This window comes from Dermacentor silvarum, chromosome 1 (assembly GCF_013339745.2).
Source record: "Dermacentor silvarum isolate Dsil-2018 chromosome 1, BIME_Dsil_1.4, whole genome shotgun sequence".
Lineage (NCBI taxonomy): Eukaryota > Metazoa > Arthropoda > Arachnida > Ixodida > Ixodidae > Dermacentor > Dermacentor silvarum.
Genome location: NC_051154.1, coordinates 93,752,776 through 93,774,774, shown reverse-complemented (window position 1 = coordinate 93,774,774; position 21,999 = coordinate 93,752,776). Strand labels below are relative to the sequence as shown.

Below are 21,999 nucleotides of genomic sequence, written 5' to 3'. Positions count from 1 at the left end.
GACACAGTGTTGAAGGGAAATGACACTGCATCATTTACAGTAAGCTTGAGAATGTCAAACACAAAGGTGACTCACGTACTGTCCATCGGCCCTTATTCAATCTACCCTTCGCTTTAGCGAAGCAACCCCCCTTCCCAACGTGGTGCTGTGTTACCAATGAACATTTTCCTAACACACAAAAAAGGTAATGAGAGATTGTTACTGACCAATATAAGACAGTTTAAAGATGCACAGCCGTGTGACATAAATGGTGTGAAACGGCTGCGATCACACCAATCGCAGCTTAAGTTTAGTTAGTTAAATAAGTGATTTGGCAGAGAGCAGGGAACAACCTTCACAACAATAATATCGGCATCGTAACAGGCCTATTCTGGTGCCACAAGTGCACTTTGAAAATAGTGGTCAAAAGCAAGTTTCTCACGCACGAGGAATCACCAGGGCATGAACACAAATTACAGCTTTTCTACTGCATTTATGTGGCTAAAAGTTTTTTATCACATTTTCGAATAGTAAAGAAACTCGAAAGTGCTATATCTAAAAAAAAAAATTTTTTTTTGACTGATAATTGCAATGTCTTGCACTGTGTCCTTCTTTAATTCCTTCACTGTGGGCTTCCCTGCATTTAATACAGAATACCTTGTTCTTAATTGTTTCTTCCATGGAAGTTGGAGCGACCATCGGGCCTTCCCTCCACCTTCATTTTTGTGTGTATGTGTGTGTTCATTGCACCTAGTTTTTGGCAGCACTGCACCAGACTGACTGACCTCCCTACCCCTTCTATGGTCAACAATGCCACGTTGCCACCTGTGATTTTTTGCAATTTAACCAGTGGGCCTGCTTCAAGCCCAGAGCCATGCTGCACTTGGTGCATTTTGATTTAGTTGCGTTAAAATATGAAATTATTTGTAGTGCTCTCAAACAATTGAGTCTTTAAACGATATTTATGTACAGCTATACATTAAAGAGAAAAACACACACAAAGATTATGTATTAACCCTTCGAAAGAAAAGAATTTGAAAGGTCTTTTTATGCACATCTTAACAGGAGATTATGTAAGTGAGTGAGTACGAACTTTATTTAGGTCCTGAGGAGAAAGAATTAAAGCGGGGCCGGAGGCCCCGCAAATCGATCCGGAGATTATGTAAAACAGTGTCTTGTGAAAGAACAAGTTACACAAGCAAACTTATTTTCAGTGCAGCCTTACCCATGCCACATCTTCTCTGAAAGGGAGCCCATGGAAGTCACACATGCAGATGTACTGAGCTGAGAAGTTTCCACATGGACCTGGGTCTGAGGCTTCGGCCGACTGGTTGAATTCGAGCATTGGCTGAAGCCTCACGGCTGGTACTGCTTCCACTCGTCTGATTATCAACCTTTAGAGGATCATGATAAAAACATAATTGCATCAACCAATTTTCTGCAGAAATGCATAAATTATACTATAATTTTTTTTATGTGTACAATTTTGGGCAGGAAACTTAACCTGCCATGAAGCTATGGTAAAGCCAGATTTTTAGTTTCACCCACTTTGATCACATTCATTGAGCATGAAAAGTTTCCAGAAATTTCCAACTTTTGCAGTGCAGTCGATGTCCTGCAAACAGATCAATATTAGGAACCCTGAAGAGCTTACAGCTCCACTTTTATTTAAGAGAAGAATAGCCAATTATTTTTTATCAAAGGTGCCAGTGAACAGGAATATGTAACAAAATTTGGCTAAAATTTTGCCTAAAAAGGGGTCTAGAAATTCAGCAGTTATTCAAAGTTTTGTTTATGTGAAGAAAAACATTTTTCCAAGCTTTTCAGCATATTCACGCTTGTGTTTCAGTCTTGTCCCTCATGCTTTCAACACCATATGCGTGACAAGCAAGACAGCATAAACACGGCATGGTCAGTGCACTTTGGTTTAGCTACGGCTCGTTAGCCAAAGCATTGAGAAGACCATTGTACAAGCATCATGAAAATGTATGAGCCGTAAGTGGTCATGCGTTCTAGTCAAGTCCATACTGCAAGAATTCTACATGATGCAGGGGCCCAAGTTGCTCACAGTTATCCACAGCTTGAACTGCCAACTCAGCCAAAAATATTTCTTGCAACCTTTCTTTTTTTTTTTTTTTTCAGCCAAAGTAAGTTTCCTGCAGCAGAAATCTTTGTTGCCACACAGATGGTGCAATCACTGGTCAAGCCCAAGAAACAGAGATTGGCTAGTGATGGCTTGTTTTTGAATGCCTGTAGATTACACCCCTCGACTTAGGTAACACTGATTCCAGTTCCTTTGAGGAAGCATTCAATGTTTGCAAAACTAACTTTGCATGAGATGTAGTGAAGTAACATTTAGTTACTCACTTTTCCAAGTGATATTACCAGTCATTGCAATTTTAACATTGATCACTGTACCAATGTTGACTGATTCACAGCGTATAACATCCCACAGCAGTACAGAGGCTATAAGAAACGCTGCGGTGGAGGGCCTCAGACTAATGTCAACCACCTGGAGTTCTTTTAATGTGCGAACGAACCATAGCGTTTATGCATTTCACCTTGATTGGAATGCAGCAATTGTGCCCAGGAAACAAATCTATGACCTGGTGGTCTGCACCAATATGCCACAGCCACTAAGCCACCACACTGGCACCATTGCAAAGTAAACACTCTTTCTACACTATGTACACAGTCACATTGAATTCCTTTCCCCTGGCCTTTCCCTTTTCGCTCACTTGCATGCTGCAAAGATCAGCACACTTTTATTTTTATCCACTTGAGGGTGACAAACTGTCCTGAGCCAATATAGATCTGGTTTGTAAGCATTTTTATTGTGTCCAGCCTTCTTTCACCACTTATTTCCAAGAACACAAATTTAATTTATTTCATTATTCATACAATCCTGCAAAGCACACATCAGTATAACAATAGTTTATTTTAAGAAATGCAGTTAGCTTCGTCATGAATAACCAAAGACCACAACACATTTCTATAACATGTCCTGTAACCACAGATGCAACATAAAGTAAAACATTTACTTCATTCTGTTCTGGTTCAAGTTTATTGATTCTTCTTCTTCTTCTTTCTGGGGTTTTACGTGCCAAAACCAGTTCTGATTATGAGGCACGCCGTAGTGGAGGGCTTCGGATTAATTTTGACCACCTGGGGTTCTTTAACGTGCACTACAACGCAAGTACACTGGCGTTTTTGCATTTCGCCACCATCAAAATGCGGCGCCGCGGCCGAAATTTGATCCCGCGACCGCGTGCTCAGCAGTATCAAGTTTATTGATAGAAAGTTTCGTAAATGTTTGCTTCTAAAGCTTAAACATTACCATCAGCACCTGCAGCAACTGTGAAAAGTTTAAAAACAAATACATTTTATTAAACACTGTTTACCAAGCAAGTAAGATGTAAGCAACCAGCTTCACAGTAACTCCATGCAATAACTCCATTCACATAATCTCAAAGTAAAAAACAGCACAAGTTTATAAGCACTTGACTAAGCCCGTACTAGTAAAGACTGAGACAATGGAAGCAACTTACTCCAAAGGCACTTGTGGAAAAATGCTTTTTACAGCAGTTCCTAGCTGGATGATCATATGGTCAACATCACTGGACTCAGGATCAACTGAATAGAATGTGTACACTTTGTTGTCTATGGTTAGGCAGAGCTGCAAAAATGCAGAACATAGGGCACAATTGGCAACCAATAAGCTTCCAATGCTGTTTTAGCCAACATGTGCATTATATGAATTGACAAATACGATTGGAACATAAAACAAGGAACAGCATTATAAAAAGCCTAGAGCTTTATATGCGCATGCACGCACGCACGTATGCACACATGCACACACAACCTTGAAAAACAACCACAACCTGCTATACCTCACCTGGTTTGTCTTTTTGCTCTCTACAGTTTGAATTTCTAAATAGTGAAAAGAGTGCTCAATCTGCAAAATGAGAGAGAAAAAAAAAAAGTTAAGCGCACACTGTGTTAAGGCTGGTTACCATTTAGTGCACCTATATGAGCACTCCAATGTTATTAAACATGAATAAAGGCAGTTTACCTTGGTTGGCACTTTGGCAGTGAGGATAAAAAACCTACACGAAGAAAATGCCTGAAAACGAACAAAGTGAAATAATCACTTAGCAAGTTAATATACAAAAAACTCAAATTTATAACAAACACATGGTATATTGCTGATGAATTATGTTACTGTAATTATGTTACTGTAATTATGTTACTGTATCTCACTTTTAGTTTGTGAAATATATATTCATTAAACAGAACTTCTTTAAAAACTAGTACACACTTGAGTAAGGGCCCCATTCATGTAAGAGCCGTACCCCCAACTTGATTGACTGAAATGAAAAAATGTCTGCTCTTGGGTTCTGAGGACATGGTGTGTGGTGTCTTTGGACACTGTTGTGAAAAGCTTAAGAAAGATTTATCGATGGCATATGTATCCATAAGTGTTCTGCTGAACCGAGCCTGAGCAGCGGCTACAGTGAAAGTCACAGTGATGAGGACTAGAGGGGCACTTGGTGTGTGGGGTGCAAGCGTGAACAAATAAATTCTTGATGAAAACAACAGTGTTCACTCCCTGTAGCACAAAGGGTTCATGACCAGAAGAATATGACTGAAACGGCCTGCCCCAATGTAAGGGCCACACCTCGTCAAGATCTCGAAAAAAAAAAAAGTGCAACCCTTACATGAGTGCATGTGGTACCTTTTCTGAACATGTTCAAGTGTGCTAAAAAGCACCCGCACTTAATAGTCAAAACTTTGTTGCACTGAATTTGACAAATAGACATGGGAGAATTCAAGCTAAGAGAGATTGCTGTTGGTTACATTACAAGCGCCACCACTGCTCCAGGAGTACTGACTACACTAAAGAGTATGAAAATGCTGTCAAGCAACCGACAACCACAAACTCTTTCATGAAGTGTCCTTCAGAACACACTAAGTCTTGATCTGTGAGGCCTGGTTGAGTTGTTTGTTGCCCATGGAAATTAGGCCACCTCCAGAGAAAGTTTCTACAAAATGGTTGTGAACACCGATACAAAGTGTGCTGGCCCCAAACAATAAAGACGGCACAAATTTTGCCTGCATTACACCACAGTTATTGCTTCTAGATAGCAATGGCTTTGAGAATGAAGAGTTGCAGGAACTGCAACCAATTACAATTAAGGTGCAAATAGCACTTCTCCTTGCACAATTTTAGTATACACACACACAGACAATGCTGAGCAAGCATTCCAGCACATATCCATCATGCAAATCATCTATACGATACCTGCTTGCAGCCACCTAAAGACCACCATAATGAGGAGTTTCCAAATAATGTTTGCTTCAAAGCAACTCTGAGACATGTCTTTTCATTTGAACTTGAGATATCTGAATCAATTTTACATGTCCCACTGAGGCTGAATTAATGAAACTCAACTACTTTCATGCTTGGTTCCACAATAGTCACAATTTTCACATCCAAATCCTCTTCAAACACTTACTGTTCACACTTTATGCTGTGCTGCACACAACATGCATTGAAAATCAATGCATTTAATAATAAAACTACTACTACAATTTCATCAAAAAAACTAAAATCTTGGATCCCCTTCATTCACTGTCAATATTTGTGTATGTAATTCGTTTTTGCCAGTTCTGTCCAGTAGTGCGAAAAAAAAAAAAAAAAAAAAAGCAATGAATATTGAGCAGCGGAACACTGCCTACTCTATATGAATCCAGTTAACTTCAGAATGCAGAGCACTGCTACACAGGACTGCTTTACTAATGGCAATAACACGTTTGACAAGATGCACAACGTGCTATGTTCTGTCAGCAATAGTCAGGGAATAGTTTTACCCCTCCTCGAAATTCTGGCAGCCAATAATTAATTAAAAAGACACAAAAGGACGTGTTCATCATCATTTCTTCTGTGCCGTTATATAACTTTTTTGCATAGAAAATTGCAGCCGAAGGTCTCACTGCTGCTTCTCTATTTGAACTGCTTTTCTCTATTTGAATTTCCAAGTGACCTCCCTCTATGCTGCTCTATGTGAATCTGTCAGCGCTGACGTTACACGAGCGGTACCATAGTCTACAAACAGGTGGCGCCCCTCCGCTTTCCCATTTTCATTATTTTTTCACTTACAAAAGCTCTGTTCTCACTACGAATGATTAATTTTATCACAGAAGCCTAATCTTTCAACTTAGCTCGACTTATATTTTTCTTTAGTGTCCCTTTAACTTATGCATGTGGTTAGAGCTAGTGATTCAAATCTTTTTAACGTGAAACGTGACATGACTGACCCCTAAATTAAAATTTAATTATTCTGAGAGTATGAGGACGCACTAGAAAATACAACAAGGAACATCCTAACTTTCTTTTATTGCAGTCAGCAGCACCTAGGAATAAAATTGTGTAAGTTTGACACATTTGTTGGCAGTGCATCATAATTTGTGGCTGAAGTGGATATGCAAGCCTAAAATATTTATAAGATATGTTATATTTTACAAAGTTACAGAATGGATACCAAGAGAAGGAAAGAGCATTTGACGACAGCAGAAAACTAGGTGGGATGATGAAGTTAGGAAATTTGCAGGTATAAGTTGGAATCAGCTAGCACAAGTCGAGGGTAATTGGAGATCGCAGGGAGAGGCCTTTGTCCTGCAGTGGACATAAATATAGGCTGATGATGATGATGTTATATTTAAAGGGACACTAAAGAGCAACATTAAATGTCTTTAGAATGGTAAAGTGTTCCTTCAATTCATTTATTTTGTGAAAAAAACGGTTCATTATTACTAGAGAAAACGAAGTCAAAACATTCTATTTTTGAATTTTATGGCAGAATCACAGTGCTGGAATGCCGGTGTGACGTCAGGAATTTAAAACCATCTTGTATTTTGGCTGTTTTTGGTGCAAAAAAGTTTTTGAAAATCTTGCTAGGTTGTGTGCCTGCTTATTTAAGAATACAATGTAGCCCTTACCGATAAATAATTAACGAGAGCCATATCGGCAACATTAAAATTCATGACTTCGCAGCAAGCTGATGCAGGAGCTTCTGGGCGACGTTGCCACTCATGTTTCATTGATGCAACTTCTCTCGCTTACCGAGGGTCCTCTTATGGCAACGGCGGCCATTTCGCTATTGCAGAATTGTATATTACATATACAGCTTAATGTAATATTTCTCTTTGGCGTCTCTTTAAGCTGCAATCCCTTCCATAAGTGGGGCCACGCTAAAAAATTCTAAATGGTAGAAATATTACCAGCACTCGGTTCTCCGTTTTGTCCTGTTTGATCTCCAAGCGCACCATGCACTTGAAGGACACCTTGGCACTGCGGTCCAGCACATGTCGAATGCTGTCTGTATTGGGAAGAGACAACAGCAAATTGAAGGTTCTTTTTTATTGAGGGGGGGGATAATTTTGCACCCCAATTCTTCCCAAAAGAGGCACAATGTGCATATTAGTTGCAACAAAATTTCATGGTTACTTTGGCCAGGGGCATCAGATTCAGCTGATATGCATGTTTCGTGTGCACATGGCTTTATGAAATTTTTAGCTTGCCAAGAAATAAAGTGGTGGGAGGGAGAGGGGCGTAACAGTATTGAAGATCAGCAGGGCATCATTCAAACACCAGTGTACAGTACAATAAAAGAAAGCGTTTTCTCCAAACATTGACGTTTCCTATGTCCAACTTTTCCATTAACTAATGACAACAGGGCACCTGTTGCTAAGCCACACTGCTCCTATGTGAAATGAATTTGCATTACGCACCAAAGCCATCTTGTGAAGAACTCCCACTGCTGCCTACTCAAGATCATACCGTATGAATGCTGTGATGCACTACTGAGCTTCAGGAAGCAGAAAAGTGGTCTTATCTCCAGACACATATGCCACAGTTACAGCACTTACTTCAACCATCATCCTGCACAACATGGTAAACATTATCATAATTTCATTTTTACTAAAAACTGCTTATATCCATCTGCAAGGTGAGATCACCTCAAAGCATGCAATTCTTCAGAGGAAGGCTCATCACAGAGAAATTATGAAATGGCACATGCTGTCCTAAATTCCTCATAAAGGCTGTAATAAGCGACAGCTCCATACATAGGAGCTTCTTTAGTCTTGGTAGAAGGACACTTTGTATGGCACAAAATAAATGAAAGTCCAAAAGTTTTTGCTACATTGAGACTACTTGTTACAACACAGAATTACAATAACAATGGCAACATGAACATAACTCTGCTTTTATAAATGGGTAGCGACAAGCATGATATGAATGTCAGCATGTCTTCCATGTGCACACACAGTAAAAAGCAACTCGGAATGTCTACACATACTGCCGCGATTGTGCATCTGTAGCAATCGAGTTCATAAAAGCACAAATTATTTCCGAGTAAAGTGTGAATGAATTCTGGGGTTTTATGTGCCAAAACCACGATTTCATTATGAGGCACGCCGTAGTGGGGGACTCCGGAATAATTTTGACCACCTGGGAATCTTTAACCTGCCCCCAATGGATGGGACACGGGCGTTTTTGCATTTCGCTCCCATCAAAATGCAGCCACCACGGCTGGGATTTGATCCTGTGACCTCGTGCTTAGCAGCACAACACTATAGCCGCTAAGCCACTGCGACGGGTACCAGTAGACAGTGTAAAAACTTAAATACTCCTGAAAGCAGATTCTACTTCAAGTGGTTGAACTTAGGTAGACGTGTTTACACAGAACCAGCTACCTTTACAGTAGCACCCCCCCCCCCCCCCCCTATCACTAACACAAGCGTATTCAGCTGAATACGCTTCAGTTTGCATGCAACATGTCATGTGTAAGCAACTTTAACCATGATAAATGTAAAATAGTACAGGTGAATGTAAGTAGCTTCAGACCTAATACACCCTCCTAAACCCTTTCAGGTCCAAATTAATTCTGTTCATTCATCGTGGTAGTTGAAAAAAAATTAAAAAATCTCTGCTCACACTTTTCAATCAAAACTTATTAAATGATTCCAAATGGAATCAGTAGGACTTGGTGGACTTGAAATACGTCGTTTCAAGCAATACGTGAAAAGTCTATTTCAGATGAAATTCTTTGAACCAATTCTTTTCTTTGTTGAGGCAGAGGTGTGTGCCACACTTCTTGCACCGAATGCGGGAGTTAGAGCACATTCTTGTCTATTTTTTCTAGTTTGCGCAATGACTTCTTTTTTATCGGATGCATCAATGTCACCTCGAGGGATCATCACAAGCTTCGCGACTTCTTTCTTTTTCCAATAAAACTCGCATGCGCTGATTGTCACCATCTGTTCCGAAAGAAATTGTTTCCGTATTAGGCAGGGATTTCCCCAAAAAAAGTTTATCTACACGGCATATGCTCATATCAACAGCATAAAATCACAAAAAGCAGAGCAAGGCTCCACCAATAATACAGGCTCCTGACGCGATAATGATCCGTCGGGTAACACGCGCCCAAAACATGGCCAAGTACGGCATGAAAACGCCGTTTGAGCGCGAACAAACACGTGATTTAGTCAGTGAGGCAACGTCAATTGAAAATGTATCGCGTGCGTAGTCGGGGCCACTACGTCCCAATGATTCCATTTGGAATCATCAAGATTCGCAAAGTTCTCTGGTACCCGCAAATACTTTTCGCCAAATAAATTTAGTGCGAAGGGATAGCATAGCCCCTAAAAGTCCAAATCCAAATGTTCGAGAGAAAAATAAAATAATTGTCGAACCTCTGCACGGTGAAAAGAAGAGGGGACCTCAGGGAATGGCGGGAACAGTGCAAGCAATTCTTTTATTTTTTCGTTCAGAGGTGACTGCACTTCCTTGAGTACCAGCTTGCCAGCATATGTAGAGCAAGAGCTAAATATGAGTTGTGGCTTAAGACCAACCTTCTTTTTTTACCCGGGGTTGCCCACTGAGCTACAAGATTGATGATTCCATTTGGAATCACTGGGCCTTAAAGGGTTAAAAAAGAGAAGGACAAGCAACACTTTCTTCAGCTACAGACAGGCCACTGGAACACTGTCTCACACATATATAAGAGATATACTGGGAAACTCTAGAACTGTAATATTTTTACATCCAACATGTGAACAAGCCAAAATTGTGTTTGCTGTTGATGTAACACAGGTGAAGTTTAGTAACATAACTTGGAATTTTTACATACCAATGCTATTTTCGACATTCAGCTGAAAGGCTAGATTCTGCAGCAGGTTAATGTCCAAACCTCATATGAAAAAAACATGTGTTGTCTTTTTGAATAAAAACTACAACATGTGGCACGTGCTATCAGTATACACGTTTTCAAAGAAAGCTTGAAAGCAGGCAGCATATTCAAGGCCGGATCGTGAATTCATGAGAGTGGCTTGTTGGGTTAGTTGGTATGTGGTTATACTAGGAGAATGCCAGCAAACTTGAAAAAGGAAATATATTCAGAGGCAGACATAAACAAAGGGACAGGAAGGTGGCTGGTCACTTTGTATATGTCTGCCTCTCAAAATTTTTCCTTTTACACGTTTGCTGGCATTCTCCTCGTACAACCGGATCGTGAAGGCAGTGGGAGGCCCTTGCTGGAAGAAATAAAAGGAGCAGGTGCACAAGCATCCTGCACAAGACTGCCACAGTTCTAAAAGGAACTGCCTCTGGTGCTGCACAAAGGTTTACAGTGGGTGCCACATGCTGGCAGCTGAGTAAGAATAAGAATTCAGTTTTTTCCAAATGCCTCATTCTTGTGGCATTTGTAAACAATATTAACACTAATGTGTGACACCATAGAAAGTCATTTCAACTTAACTGTCCTTTTTTTATATGCAACTACATCTAAAAAATAACTCGAAATCGAAGAAAGTTGGCATAGATGCAACATGGTTATCACACTACTTGGAAAGAATATGTAATACAGTTTTAAGGTATGCTAAATATGAAGGAAGTGCACGTGTGTATACACTAGAGTATGAAAAAGTAGGGAATTAGCTGCTTTCACATTTAATGGGAAGCTACACTGACAGTTGATATGGCAAGGCACAAATTTCATGTTCAATTCTAATTCATACACCAAGGTATTTTCAACTTTCATGACTTCGGAATGAACTTGTCGGAGTGAAGTATCTCTTATAAAGTACACGAGATTCGCAATCAATCAAAATCATTCTATCAAGTGTTGATGCACTTGAAAAACGCAATAAATTTTAGAAGTGTCGGGATATCGTGCTGTGATCGCGAATACGTCGAGATATCAGGAGGCGTGATTTGCACCCCCCCCCCCCCAACTGTGAAAGGAAACAATTACCAAACAATGCCTCCAGATTAGTCACTAAACTGATTACGACTCAGCATGACTACATCGAACACCTTCATAATGCTACGAAGCTTTTCCTCCTCATTTTCAGAGAAGGGTTCGATTTCAGTTACGTCCACAAATGCAATAGCGAAGTAGCGACGGCTAGCATGCAACACAGTCGGGGAGTTGCCCGATGAAAACGACACACACACACACACACACACACACACACACACACACACACACACACACACACACACACACACACACACACATATATGGCCGTGTGTGTATATATGTGTAGTGTACACACACACACACACACACACACACACACACACACACACACACACACACAAGCACAACGTATGTGCCAGGTAAACAATAAATCTAACCGGGGCTGGTGCGAACGCCCTAAGCCACAGGCAAACTTCTCTAAAGTATTTGAAGCCGTAGGCAAGACGCAACAACGCATCTGCAGGCACCACCGGAGGACTACGCTACGGCGACATGATAAACCACTAAATATTAAAAAAAAAAAAAAGTGGACTTCGCGAGCAACACTAGTAACTGTGCAAAGTTTGCAACAAACTGCAGTTAGTTCGACTCTACGCATAAAGTGATGCAGTTAAATATACACAGAGGGAAAAAAAAAAAAGAAAAAGAAAAGGAAAAAGCCATATCCAACTCGGAACTGACAGGCAGGTAATCACTGATGCGTTTGCAAGTGAACACCTACCGCTCAGTTCCTTCGTGATAGCGTTCTTCGTGGACATTATTCCTCTTCAGTTTTCTCTGCCGTCAGATGTATCCATAAAACCACGGTGCTTCGGCTTGACCGCAAGAGCATAACCACAAGCTGAATATTTACTTAAAAAATTCCCGGACACAACATCACTCAGCCATTCCCACTTTTGGGATCAGCACCGACTGCGGGACAGCTTTTCTTGTTGCTATTTTGATAAATATTTTTACGTAAAATACTACCAGTGCATATATATTCAAATTGATAGCTCTTAACAGAATCAAATAAAATAGCATATAATGAGTTGTTTTGATTTTATAACGGAGTTTTATTGTTTTTTCAGTTTTGTTTTGCGTTCTCTTTTTCTGCGTCACTGTTTCTCGCACGCTCGTCGGCGCTCGTGGTGCTCGCAGTGCTCGTTCGCTGTGTCGCAGGCGTTTCTTTGATTGTTGTCTGTGGTCGCCTGCTCCCTGCCGTACTTGCGCGGAGTCTATGTAGTTGGTAGCTGCGGTGAAGTCTTTTTCGGCGGTTTGTGTGCTCCTTCGTGCGTGAGATGGCTGTTTGTCTTACACAGAGGGTGACATTCAAAAACTTTGCCGTCGTAAAACCTGCCGCCGCTTGGTTCAGGGGCTTGCGAGGTTAGTAGGTGGTGAACCTGTTATTTGAGTGCCGTCTGCGAGTATTCTGGGTGCCACTATGTACTAGGGAACGTTTCTATTCAGGATCGTTCATACCAGCGCATCCCGTCATTTTCTCAAGACCACAGCGTCGACTTGGACAAGACGCTATGGAGGAACACAAGTCCGTGGAGGAAATGGATTGTGATGTTTCCGTCGCGCGAGCTGTGGAATTGTTGAATTCGAGGAAATACAGCGAAGCAAACTCGTATATCTGCGAGGCCCCTTCTGACACCATCCTTGCTCATGGGTGGGATCTTGTTTTACCTGTTGTGTCTGCAATGGAAAAAGAAATATACGCTAAATCGGAGGAGAACGTCTCTCTTTGCAAAGACCTGCTTGAAGTTATAACGTCTCGTGGCAAGCCGAAGGAAGTTCTCGTCTCTTTACTAGAACACTTGCAGTTGATTAAATCCAGCGACGGATTCCGTGCCGTGCTTCGGTGCTTTCAGAAATTGCTGCCAAATCTATCGCGGAACAGGCTGGTATTCTTGGATTTGATTTTAGAGTCGCTGCACAGCCACCTGAAACCGCTCTCAGCTTCTGTAGCCAAAAGTTCTGGGGAGGAGGCAGCTGGTGATTGCAGCATGGAATCGCAAGAGAGCCGAAATCTCGGTTATTGCTTGAATGCCGTTGTAGAATTCTTCTCTGGCGTTACACTTGATCACCGCCTTCGGGAGGAACACGGAATGGCCGATTGCCCTCTTCCAGAAAACGACCTGATTTTGCGATACCTGATGCTGTTTCTCGGTGACATTGCTCCATTGGATCTTCGAAGTTGTGCGAATGTGTCGGCTCCGAATGTCGCTCGGCTTTCAGCTGAAGGCCTTTTAAGCCATATCAGCAAACGTTCGACCGATTTGATAAAACTCTGTTTCTCAGGAGACACGACACAACAATACAAAGGAAAGTCAAGTGACACAGAAGACGCCGAGAGAGATTTCCCAGAGCCCATGTCGCCCATTTGTCGCGCTGTGTTAGCCTGGTTGATATTTGTAGAAAATCTTGAGCAAGACCATGTTCCATGTGTTTATGCAAGTCGCTATATATTTGAGCACAGCCTGCAAAACATGATGGTATTGTTGTCACACAGTTCAGGGCATGCTGTCTCTAAGGGAGTTGCACTGTGTGCAACTCTGGTATCCCGTCTCAGCCTGGGAGAGTTCTGTTGCATGGACTTGGACAACAGCAACCTGATTGCACTATTGCGCTGCTTGGGCAAAGTAATGATCTACAGCTCGTCAAGTGTGGCTAGAAGAACTGCTTTGAGCACCTTGGTTGACTACATCAAGTGCTTCAAGCATGAGGCTAGGTACATCCTCTACTGTCGAATTCTGCAAGTGGAAAAGCATGCTGGATTGCGCGGTCTTCTGATAGACCTTTACCGCCAGGACATGCATGCTGTTTCTAAAACAAGCATTCAAGAGGACACTTTCTGGGGAACAAATTTTCTAGAATTTGTTAAAATTGTATCCAACTTCTCACAGGACCAAACGGACATTCTTGATGACAGCGACTGTGTCTTAGCAGTGCTTAACCTAATACGGTACTTTGCTTCTGTGTTGCCATTTCAAGGTCAGACATGTCAAAAGGCAAACCAGTCCACATGTGAAATTGCAAGAAAGTATACAGAGCAAGTGAAAAAATCTGTGGATCAGACGAGAGCCCACTACAAAGTTGAATTGGAACATAACAAAGAAAAAGCAAGAGGTTGTGATGTGCAATCTAAAGACAGTTTGTTCCCAAGCTTACCTCCAGAACAAGAAGCTGAAGTTCTTAAAACTGCACTGACTAGGCTAGACCTTGTAGAAAGTGTGTTAGTTCTTGCAGTAGACAGTGTCAATCATTGTGCTAAAGAAGTAATGCAGTAAATCCTTTTTACGTGCAACTGTTGTCCTTTAACATGACTGTTTAGCCATGACGAAAACACATTTTGTGGTGCCTGCTTGGTTTTGCTGTTGATGTAGTCTTTAATATTGGTTTTGCAAGAATTTTTGTGAGAAGCAGATGAAAATGAAAATCTTTCAGCACTGCATTGTTTTGCATTCTTTCCCTTGGCAGCTGACAACTTTGAATACGGTACAAAGAAAGATACTGTAGATGGGAAAACACAGGCTACTGTCAGTGGTCTGATTTCTGGGCCAACTGAGGATATCAAAAGCACCATTCTTAAGTCTGCGCTTGACTTTATTCCTCAGCATGGCTGGACGTGGAAGTCCATAGCAGCTGGTAAGACAAGACTCCTTAGAATCCTACATTACCTGTCACTTTACATAACATGGGAAGCAACCTTTGACATAACATGTTCTTCTAATCGAAGGTGCCAGTTCCTTGGGGCTCTCCAGCGTTGCGCACGGCCTTTTTCCAGGTGGGAGTGTTGATCTGATAACATATTTCTACTTGTCCTCAAATGATGAACTGGAGCGCCAACTTGAAAGCAATGTACAGAAGAATGAGCGGAGGTCAGTTTTCATGGGTAAATCTGCTCTCTCTTGTATTTTCTCTTAGTGCTGCTCTGAACATTGATTTCTGCATGCACAGAACTGTAACCAAGGAAAAGTCTGCCTTCATCCAAGATGCTGTATGGAGAAGAATTTTGCTCCTTGAGCCATACAAAACCAGATGGGTCCAGGTGCATACAGTTATTGTGATTAGTTCAAAGAAGTAATAGTAACAATATTTTTCACCTTTGAACAGGCACTTGGAATCTTGGCTTTGCCTCAAAATGTCCCAGTTGCACTGTCCAACCTGGGAGACCTGCTGAATGTCATTTGGCACTATGCAGGTGACATGTCAACTGATGTAAGAATTCTGACCCGTCCCAGATACGCCAACATCTTGCAGTATTTGAGTTTCCACCTTAAGCTGAACGAAGATCAGTCGGCACCTGTGAAAAATCTTACTGCTTTTCCATTTGCTTGCAGATGAGCTGGTACTCGAAAAGAGCTGCTTTAGCTGCACTCTACCAGAGCTCCGAACTTGTGTTTCTGCAAGATAAGTCTATGGACTATGCTCAGACACAAGAGTTTCTCAACAGACGCATCAAGGAGTTTACCGCTGTTAACAGCTGCCTGGAGCAGGTGTGTCTAATTTTGACTAGCCTTTCTCTTCTGTAGAGAGAGAGAGAAAGCACGAAATGTGGAGATTTCTGCCGGTGTGTGTATAATCGCCTAAATGGGGATTAGGGGTTGAAACGCCCTAGGAGAGGACGGAAGAAGAAAAAGGCTCTATGCACTTGGGTAAGGAACACCAGTTTTAACCGTGTATACAGGCAACATCTGCAATGTGCAGTAAGTTTCTGCAATTAAATTATTAACTTTTGAAGGCATGTTACTCGGACTGTGCAATAGCCAATTGCTACTTTGTAAAAGTTCACTGGAGGTGTGTGAATGTTCAAATGTCATTTGATTCATCATTTTAATATTTATTGGAGCAAGCTCCTTAAATGTGACTCAAAAGGAAAAAGTTTTAACTTTTGTTTTACCAAAATAGGCAGAAATATGAAAACATGCATTTCAAATGTTTTGAATGTTAATATTACTGGAACGTAAAAAGCGTTTAATTTATGCTCTGCTTCAATTGATGCAGCTTATTTTGCACAACGTGTATATATATATATATATATATATATATATATATATATATATATATGCATCCATGAAACATTGCTGAGGGATTCTCTACAGCCCTCATACTCAGAGTAACACTGCAGAATTTGAACCTCATCCCATGCCACATGGTCCAATACATTAGCGTGGACTTTGTCACAGCTTACCTGCTTATTCTCATTATACATTTGCTCTTCATATTCTCACTTGTGACTTTGGCATGCTTCATCAGTTTAATATTTATTGGAGCAAGCTGTAACTCAAAAGGAAAAAGTGTTGCAGATAAGTTTTGTTTTAGCAAAAAAGGCAGAAATATGAAAGCACGCATTTCAAATGCTTCATCAGTTTAATATTTATTGGAGCAAGCTGCTTAAATGTGACTCAAAAGGAAAAAGTGTAGTGAACATATTGTAGTGAACATAAGCACTTTCTGTAGTCGCCGTTCCATTGTTCCCATCAAGACACATGACGGAAGGCACACACTAATGAATCAATTTTATTTTCAAGACGCTTCAGCCTAAAGTGGAGCCAACGCTACAGGTGCATTAGTTGTAGTACTAGTTCCATTTACCTAAAATATGTAATCATTGTGTGTGTAGGTAGACAACCTACTGCATTTCACATATTTGCTTATGGCTCAGTACACAGGTTTCTTGCAACTATTGGAGTGCAATTGAAAAAAGACACTTGCAAGTTGTGGGTGACTATTAGGTGCTTAAGATGCTCATTTTTGACCCAACTTAGCCAGCAACGCTCAGTTTTTTTTTTTTTTTTTTGCAGCCCCTTACCCAAGTGAAAGCTTATTTCTGCAGCACGAGGTATCAGTGCTGCATAAAGGAAATGATGACTAAGTGAGCACATAAAGCAGTTTATAACCCTTCTTTCTTTATTCCTTCATTTTAACTTGCAATGTCGTAAGCATTAATTTTAGACTGCGTGCAGATATCTTGATACGTATAAAATTTAATTCCTTTCCTGAAGCTACATGCAGTTAATTTTCTATATAATAGGCATTTAAAATTTTTAATTAGCCTGTACAGCGATTTCTACATGCGTTCTGTAATTTTCACTTCCATTGTTTTATTGTCTTCACGATTATGAAACTCAACAGAGTTCCATAATCATACACGCTGTGATGACTTTTTACATGTTGCTCATTTACAAACAGCCCAGTTGACCGAACATTTAATTTTAATGAGCATTGTGTGTTTTGAAGAACATAAATTGGCATTGCTCACAGTTTTTCTTTTTCCTTGCAAGTTGTACAGATTTTTCATGCAGCTGTGTCTTTGTTCAGGTCACTGGTAATAGCTCTCATATCGCCTGCATGCCAGGTTAAATGGGATGTTTTAGAATCTTAGTTAGCTGTTGAATTTTTATCAACACTAGGTGAATCAAGTCAGTGGTACTGCAAAGGATGTAGCTGAACTGGGATTTGCTACGGTAAGTTTCATCCTGTAGTATATTTATATACTGACAGAAAAATTTAGTGTCCCCCCTTTTCTTGCTTTTTTTAGGTAGCTGTCGACCCCATAGTTACCATACAAAGCCTCAATTCCTCGAGAGCTGTTTAAGGGCCTTTTGAAAAACTTTAGCAGATCCATGCAAACTCTCAGTAGTCATACATGAAGAACAATGTCAGCTGAGCGTGAACACCTAAAGGCCTGGAAGAATTTTCAAATGCATTATCCAGCTGATGCTGGAGTCCTCACAGAGAACAGTCATCTGCAAAATTAAAAGAAGACCATTACAAATGTTGAAAATACTCTCTGCCTGTTGCTGAGGTGGTCACATGCTCTACCAAGGTCCATTGCAACTTTATTGTTTAATTAAAAGCTTTAGGATTTAGAGCATTGCCTTTAAGACTGTCAGTAGTATCTATAAGATTTTACATTGATACATCTTGTCTGCCTGTGATGATGGTTTGAAAATCACCCATGGGCTCCTGCTACACAAGCATAGACAAGCTCTTAACAGCTGCTGCTACGACATGAACATGCACATGTGACGTGCATGTGCAAGCTTCACCAAAGGGGCAAACAAAGATAGTTTTTTGCAGGAACTGCTCTTAAGAGCTAATGCTGTTCATATGTTGTACTCTAACCAGCCCCTGTGTACTCTGGCTACCCTTATAGTTAGTATGGTAGTGCAAGCACAAATGATATTTACTTGCCACAGCTTTGGCTATGGCGTTGGCTATGGCGATCTACTGCTGAGCACGTGGTTGCAGGTTTAATTCCCAGCCATGGCGACTGGATTTTAATGGGGATGAAATGCAAAAGCACCCATGTAGTTAGGTGTAGATGCTTTTTAAGGAACCCCAGGTCCTCAAAATAAATTTGTAGCTCTCCACTATGGCATCTCTCATAACTAGGGTCCTTCGGTTTCGAGTAAAACCCAATAATTCCTGATTTTTGCACCCGAACAAGTTTTATGAAAATCGAGTTAAACCCGATTTCTACCATTTTATTATTCTTTCGTAAAGGATAATAAATGCAGGTGTTACAAAACCAATGAACGAAGCCCACCTTGTCAAGTGGTCAAGATATCTCTTATTATTAATATTATTTATATATCGGGTGTTTCTGCGAAGACTGCTGAAAATTCCTAAAAGGAGAGCACTCAAAATAAAAGTTATACTTGTTTACAAACTGGCTTATCAGGAACGGTAGACAAGAGGAAACAGGTTAACTGTTCTTATTTTCTCCCTAATTAGTGAAATATGATAGTCAAATTAATTAAGCAGTTACATGGCTACTTACAATGTAACATTTGTAGATATTGAGGAGGTGATCTCATATCAGTTTTCAGATCGTGCAAAAAGTCCTTCTCCTAGGACCTGGAGCACAAGAAAGTGTCTCACTTTTTTTCTGAGAAACTGAAACAGTGCTTGAGAAGCAAAAAAAAAAACAAAATGTACGAGAAATGTCAGCTGTTGACATCTGATGTCTCCCGGTCTGTGCCATGCAAGACGAACCATCTTTGTTATTTCAACATGGTGATTACGGCTCGAAGTGGGCGAAGAAGCTTCCTTCATTAGGTCATCGATGCACCAAAACGAATGTTAGCACATAAGCTGCTTGGCCACGCTTGCCTAGAGTTTTGTCTGGCAGTGCATGTGGTATTGTTTTCATAAATTATTATTACTTTATTTATTTGTTTGTTATTTTAGTTTTTTTGGTAGATAAAGTATGAACTCACTTGCTAAATGTTTTTTATTTGCACGTGCTCGCCGCTTCTGATAAAGTGATAATTGCGCCCTTTTTGAATGATACATGATGGCCAATGTTCGGCACTGCTGACGAAAGTTAAGGGCACATCACGAGCCGTAATCAGCGCGTAGAAATAAGAAAGATGATTCGGCTCGTGTGCGGCAGACCGGGTGACATCGGAGGACATCAACAGCTGACATTTCTTGAAGACATGTTTTCCTTCACTCCTCAAGCAGCTCAGTTTAAGTTCCTCACTGTGAAAAAGTGAGAAACTTTCTCAATGATGCAGGGCCCAGGGAAAGGATATTTAGCATGATTTGAGATCACCTCTTGAGCAACTACAAACTTTACATTGTCATTAGCTGTGTAACTGCACTAATTAATTGTAATATTTAGTGAACTTAACTAATTAGCGAGAAAATTAGTACACTTAAACTGCTTTCAGGTGTTTGCTGTTCCCGATAATCCGGTATGTATAAAATAACATTTTTATCTTCAGTGCTCTATTTTTAGGAATTTTTGGCAGTCTTTACAGAAACACCCGGTACCATATTTTATATGCCTACTTTTTGCTTAACACTCAAGTGAAAACCGGCATACATAGTTGGTGCCTGCTAGCCTTGAGTGAACAAAAACTTTTTTTTTTTTTTTTTAGTAGCCGCGTTTACATAAATGCGACAATAATGCATTGCATCACATTTTTTGCACATGAATGGTGGTAATGCGCTAGGAAGCGAATGAGGTGCTGATGTTGCTCTGCATTGGGAATGATAGCTCTGATGTTGAGAGGATGTTTACCAAACTCAAGAAGGTGTGGCTCATTTGGCCGATTGGTATTCCATTAATTTTGTCTCAAGAGCATATAGCAGGAACCAGTAAAACAGAGCTATGACAGACAAGGACGGAAGGCCCAACACATCTAGGATGAATACGTATATACTCAAAATGCATATGATAATGTACATCAACAAGGGCATGTAAGATAAGGAAAAGCATCATACTTCTTGTGAAGCATGCTCATGTGCTTTACTATTTGTACTTATTTTCCTTTGATAAAGTGCAGAGAACGGAAGTATAGAAGGGATTGCGAATCACTTCTTTGTTCTTTTTATTCATGTGGTTTCTTTTAAAAGTATAAATAACTCCTGCCAAAGAGGATTTGTATAGATGAGTACGTCACATAATTTGCGGGCAGCTCTCTTTGTCATTGCATGTTCCTGTGAGTGATTTTGCTTTTTTAAATAGAATGTTTGTGTCCAAAAGGAGACCACTGTCCATGTCAAATGTTCATGAAAGTTACCAAGAAAAAGTAGGCCACTAGACAACAAAACCCCGATTTCTCCCCAGATTTCCTCTTTAAAAATAACACCGGACTTTTACACCCCCACACATTAAAGGGGCACAAAAGTTAACCACTAATTCAGTTTATATTGATAAAGTATTCTTGAAGAAGTCTACTTTCGTTGACTTCACGCTAACAGGTTGATTATTAGAAGCAAAAATTATCATCAAATTTTCATTTCGCGCCAAAACCCCAGGGCCAGTGTGGTGGGGTGACGTCACATCACTAATTGTTCTTGAAACTTTCCATGTTCAGTCTTTTACTCTTTTAGAATACGATGAAGTCCATTTGTATGGATAAAATCTTACCTAAGTCCAAGCAGCTGACGATCAAAATCCATGACGTCATGGCGAGCTGGTGCAGGAATTTCTAGCGGCGGCGCCACCCGCCCTTCATTTTTGCATCTTTTCTGGCTTACCAAGCGTCTTCTCGTGGTAAGAGTGGCTTTTTTCTTATTGTGGAAGGGTAATTTACTAACACAGCTCATATAATTTTCTTTAGAAACCCCACAAATTAATTTAAATATTTTCCCATGAAGTCATGTCAGTCTTTATCCACACCATTCAACAAATTTTAGTTTCATTATGGACCTTGTTACGGGGTCACCATTGAATTTTTATAGATGTTATGGAATGCTACAGATGTGACTTTCAATTGCACTGCTAAAGGCTTGCATTTTTTCAGTGTTTGTGTACTAAATTTTTTTTTTCCTTTCTTCCACAGCTAAAGAATGTTCTGGGAATGAACACTCGTTAACAAAAAAAACAGTTTGGATTATGTGTATTTCAATAAGCAATTGGTGCAAATAAATTTGATCAGACCTTCTGATGTACATCATGGCAAATATCCTGCTTTCATCCCAAACTGCAAGGTCACAGACTTCAATTTTAGCCTTGGCCACTATTTTGTAGCCTCTTGTGCCCAAAATATTGCTAGAATTGGTTGGGGCATTTATAACAAATTTTCATAGTACATCAATTGCCAAAAAGTATTTGAATTTTAAATTTCTTGCTAATGGTTTGTTGTGGTGGGTTCCCGCGACCAGTCGTGGCCCCCTAACAGCCACACCATACCACTGGAGCAAACAGCTGAGATTCAATACTTCTTCCAGCAATTCCATGTCAACTTTA

General features: G+C 40.4%; 3 protein-coding genes across 11 annotated transcripts in view; 2 read left to right on the top strand and 1 right to left on the bottom strand.

The window, feature by feature from the left end:
• LOC119432631 (F-actin-uncapping protein LRRC16A-like) overlaps nt 1–12,214 on the bottom strand; it is a 183,150-nt gene extending 170,936 nt beyond the window's left edge. For all 7 annotated transcript variants that reach the window (XM_049670990.1, XM_049670996.1, XM_049671012.1 and 4 more), the window contains exons 1-6: nt 12,025–12,214; nt 7,261–7,358; nt 4,052–4,102; nt 3,875–3,934; nt 3,528–3,655; nt 1,205–1,373 (exon numbers count right to left, since the gene is read on the bottom strand). In XM_049670990.1, the coding sequence (XP_049526947.1) occupies nt 1,205–1,373; nt 3,528–3,655; nt 3,875–3,934; nt 4,052–4,102; nt 7,261–7,358; nt 12,025–12,061 (543 nt within the window). In that variant the 5' untranslated portion in view covers nt 12,062–12,214. The remainder of the gene's footprint in view (nt 1–1,204; nt 1,374–3,527; nt 3,656–3,874; nt 3,935–4,051; nt 4,103–7,260; nt 7,359–12,024) is intronic.
• A 197-nt stretch (nt 12,215–12,411) lies between these two features.
• On the top strand, nt 12,412–21,701 carry LOC119432665 (ubiquinone biosynthesis protein COQ9, mitochondrial-like). 3 transcript variants are annotated; one of them, XR_007467979.1, is made up of 9 exons: nt 12,412–12,668; nt 14,736–14,936; nt 15,028–15,169; nt 15,249–15,339; nt 15,405–15,509; nt 15,632–15,787; nt 17,096–17,166; nt 17,705–17,758; nt 21,593–21,701. XR_007467979.1 is itself a non-coding variant. In XM_037699824.2 (8 exons), exons 1-8 carry the CDS (start codon nt 12,584–12,586, stop codon nt 21,623–21,625), a joined length of 834 nt encoding a protein of 277 aa, XP_037555752.1. In that variant the 5' UTR covers nt 12,412–12,583; the 3' UTR covers nt 21,626–21,701. The 3 variants fall into 3 exon arrangements, 2 of the variants coding, with proteins under 2 accessions (XP_037555752.1, XP_049527053.1); XM_037699824.2 differs by lacking the exon at nt 17,096–17,166 and having other exon boundaries at nt 14,769–14,936; XM_049671096.1 differs by lacking the exon at nt 17,096–17,166.
• On the top strand, nt 12,675–14,729 carry LOC119432655 (glomulin-like). The gene has a single exon (XM_037699815.2). It carries the CDS (start codon nt 12,818–12,820, stop codon nt 14,576–14,578), a length of 1,761 nt encoding a protein of 586 aa, XP_037555743.1. The 5' UTR covers nt 12,675–12,817; the 3' UTR covers nt 14,579–14,729.
• Nucleotides 21,702–21,999: the final 298 nt, after the last annotated feature.

What these genes read in the sequence shown, in the direction of transcription:
- LOC119432665 (XM_049671096.1), top strand. Translation starts at nt 12,584, where the DNA reads ATGGCTGTTTGTCTTACACAGAGGGTGACATTCAAAAACTTTGCCGTC. An exon ending in TTAACAGCTGCCTGGAGCAG is followed by an intron (nt 15,788 to 17,704) that starts GTGTGTCTAATT and finishes TATCAACACTAG; the next exon opens with GTGAATCAAGTCAGTGGTAC. An exon ending in CTGAACTGGGATTTGCTACG is followed by an intron (nt 17,759 to 21,592) that starts GTAAGTTTCATC and finishes TTTCTTCCACAG; the next exon opens with CTAAAGAATGTTCTGGGAAT.
- LOC119432655 (XM_037699815.2), top strand. Translation starts at nt 12,818, where the DNA reads ATGGAGGAACACAAGTCCGTGGAGGAAATGGATTGTGATGTTTCCGTC.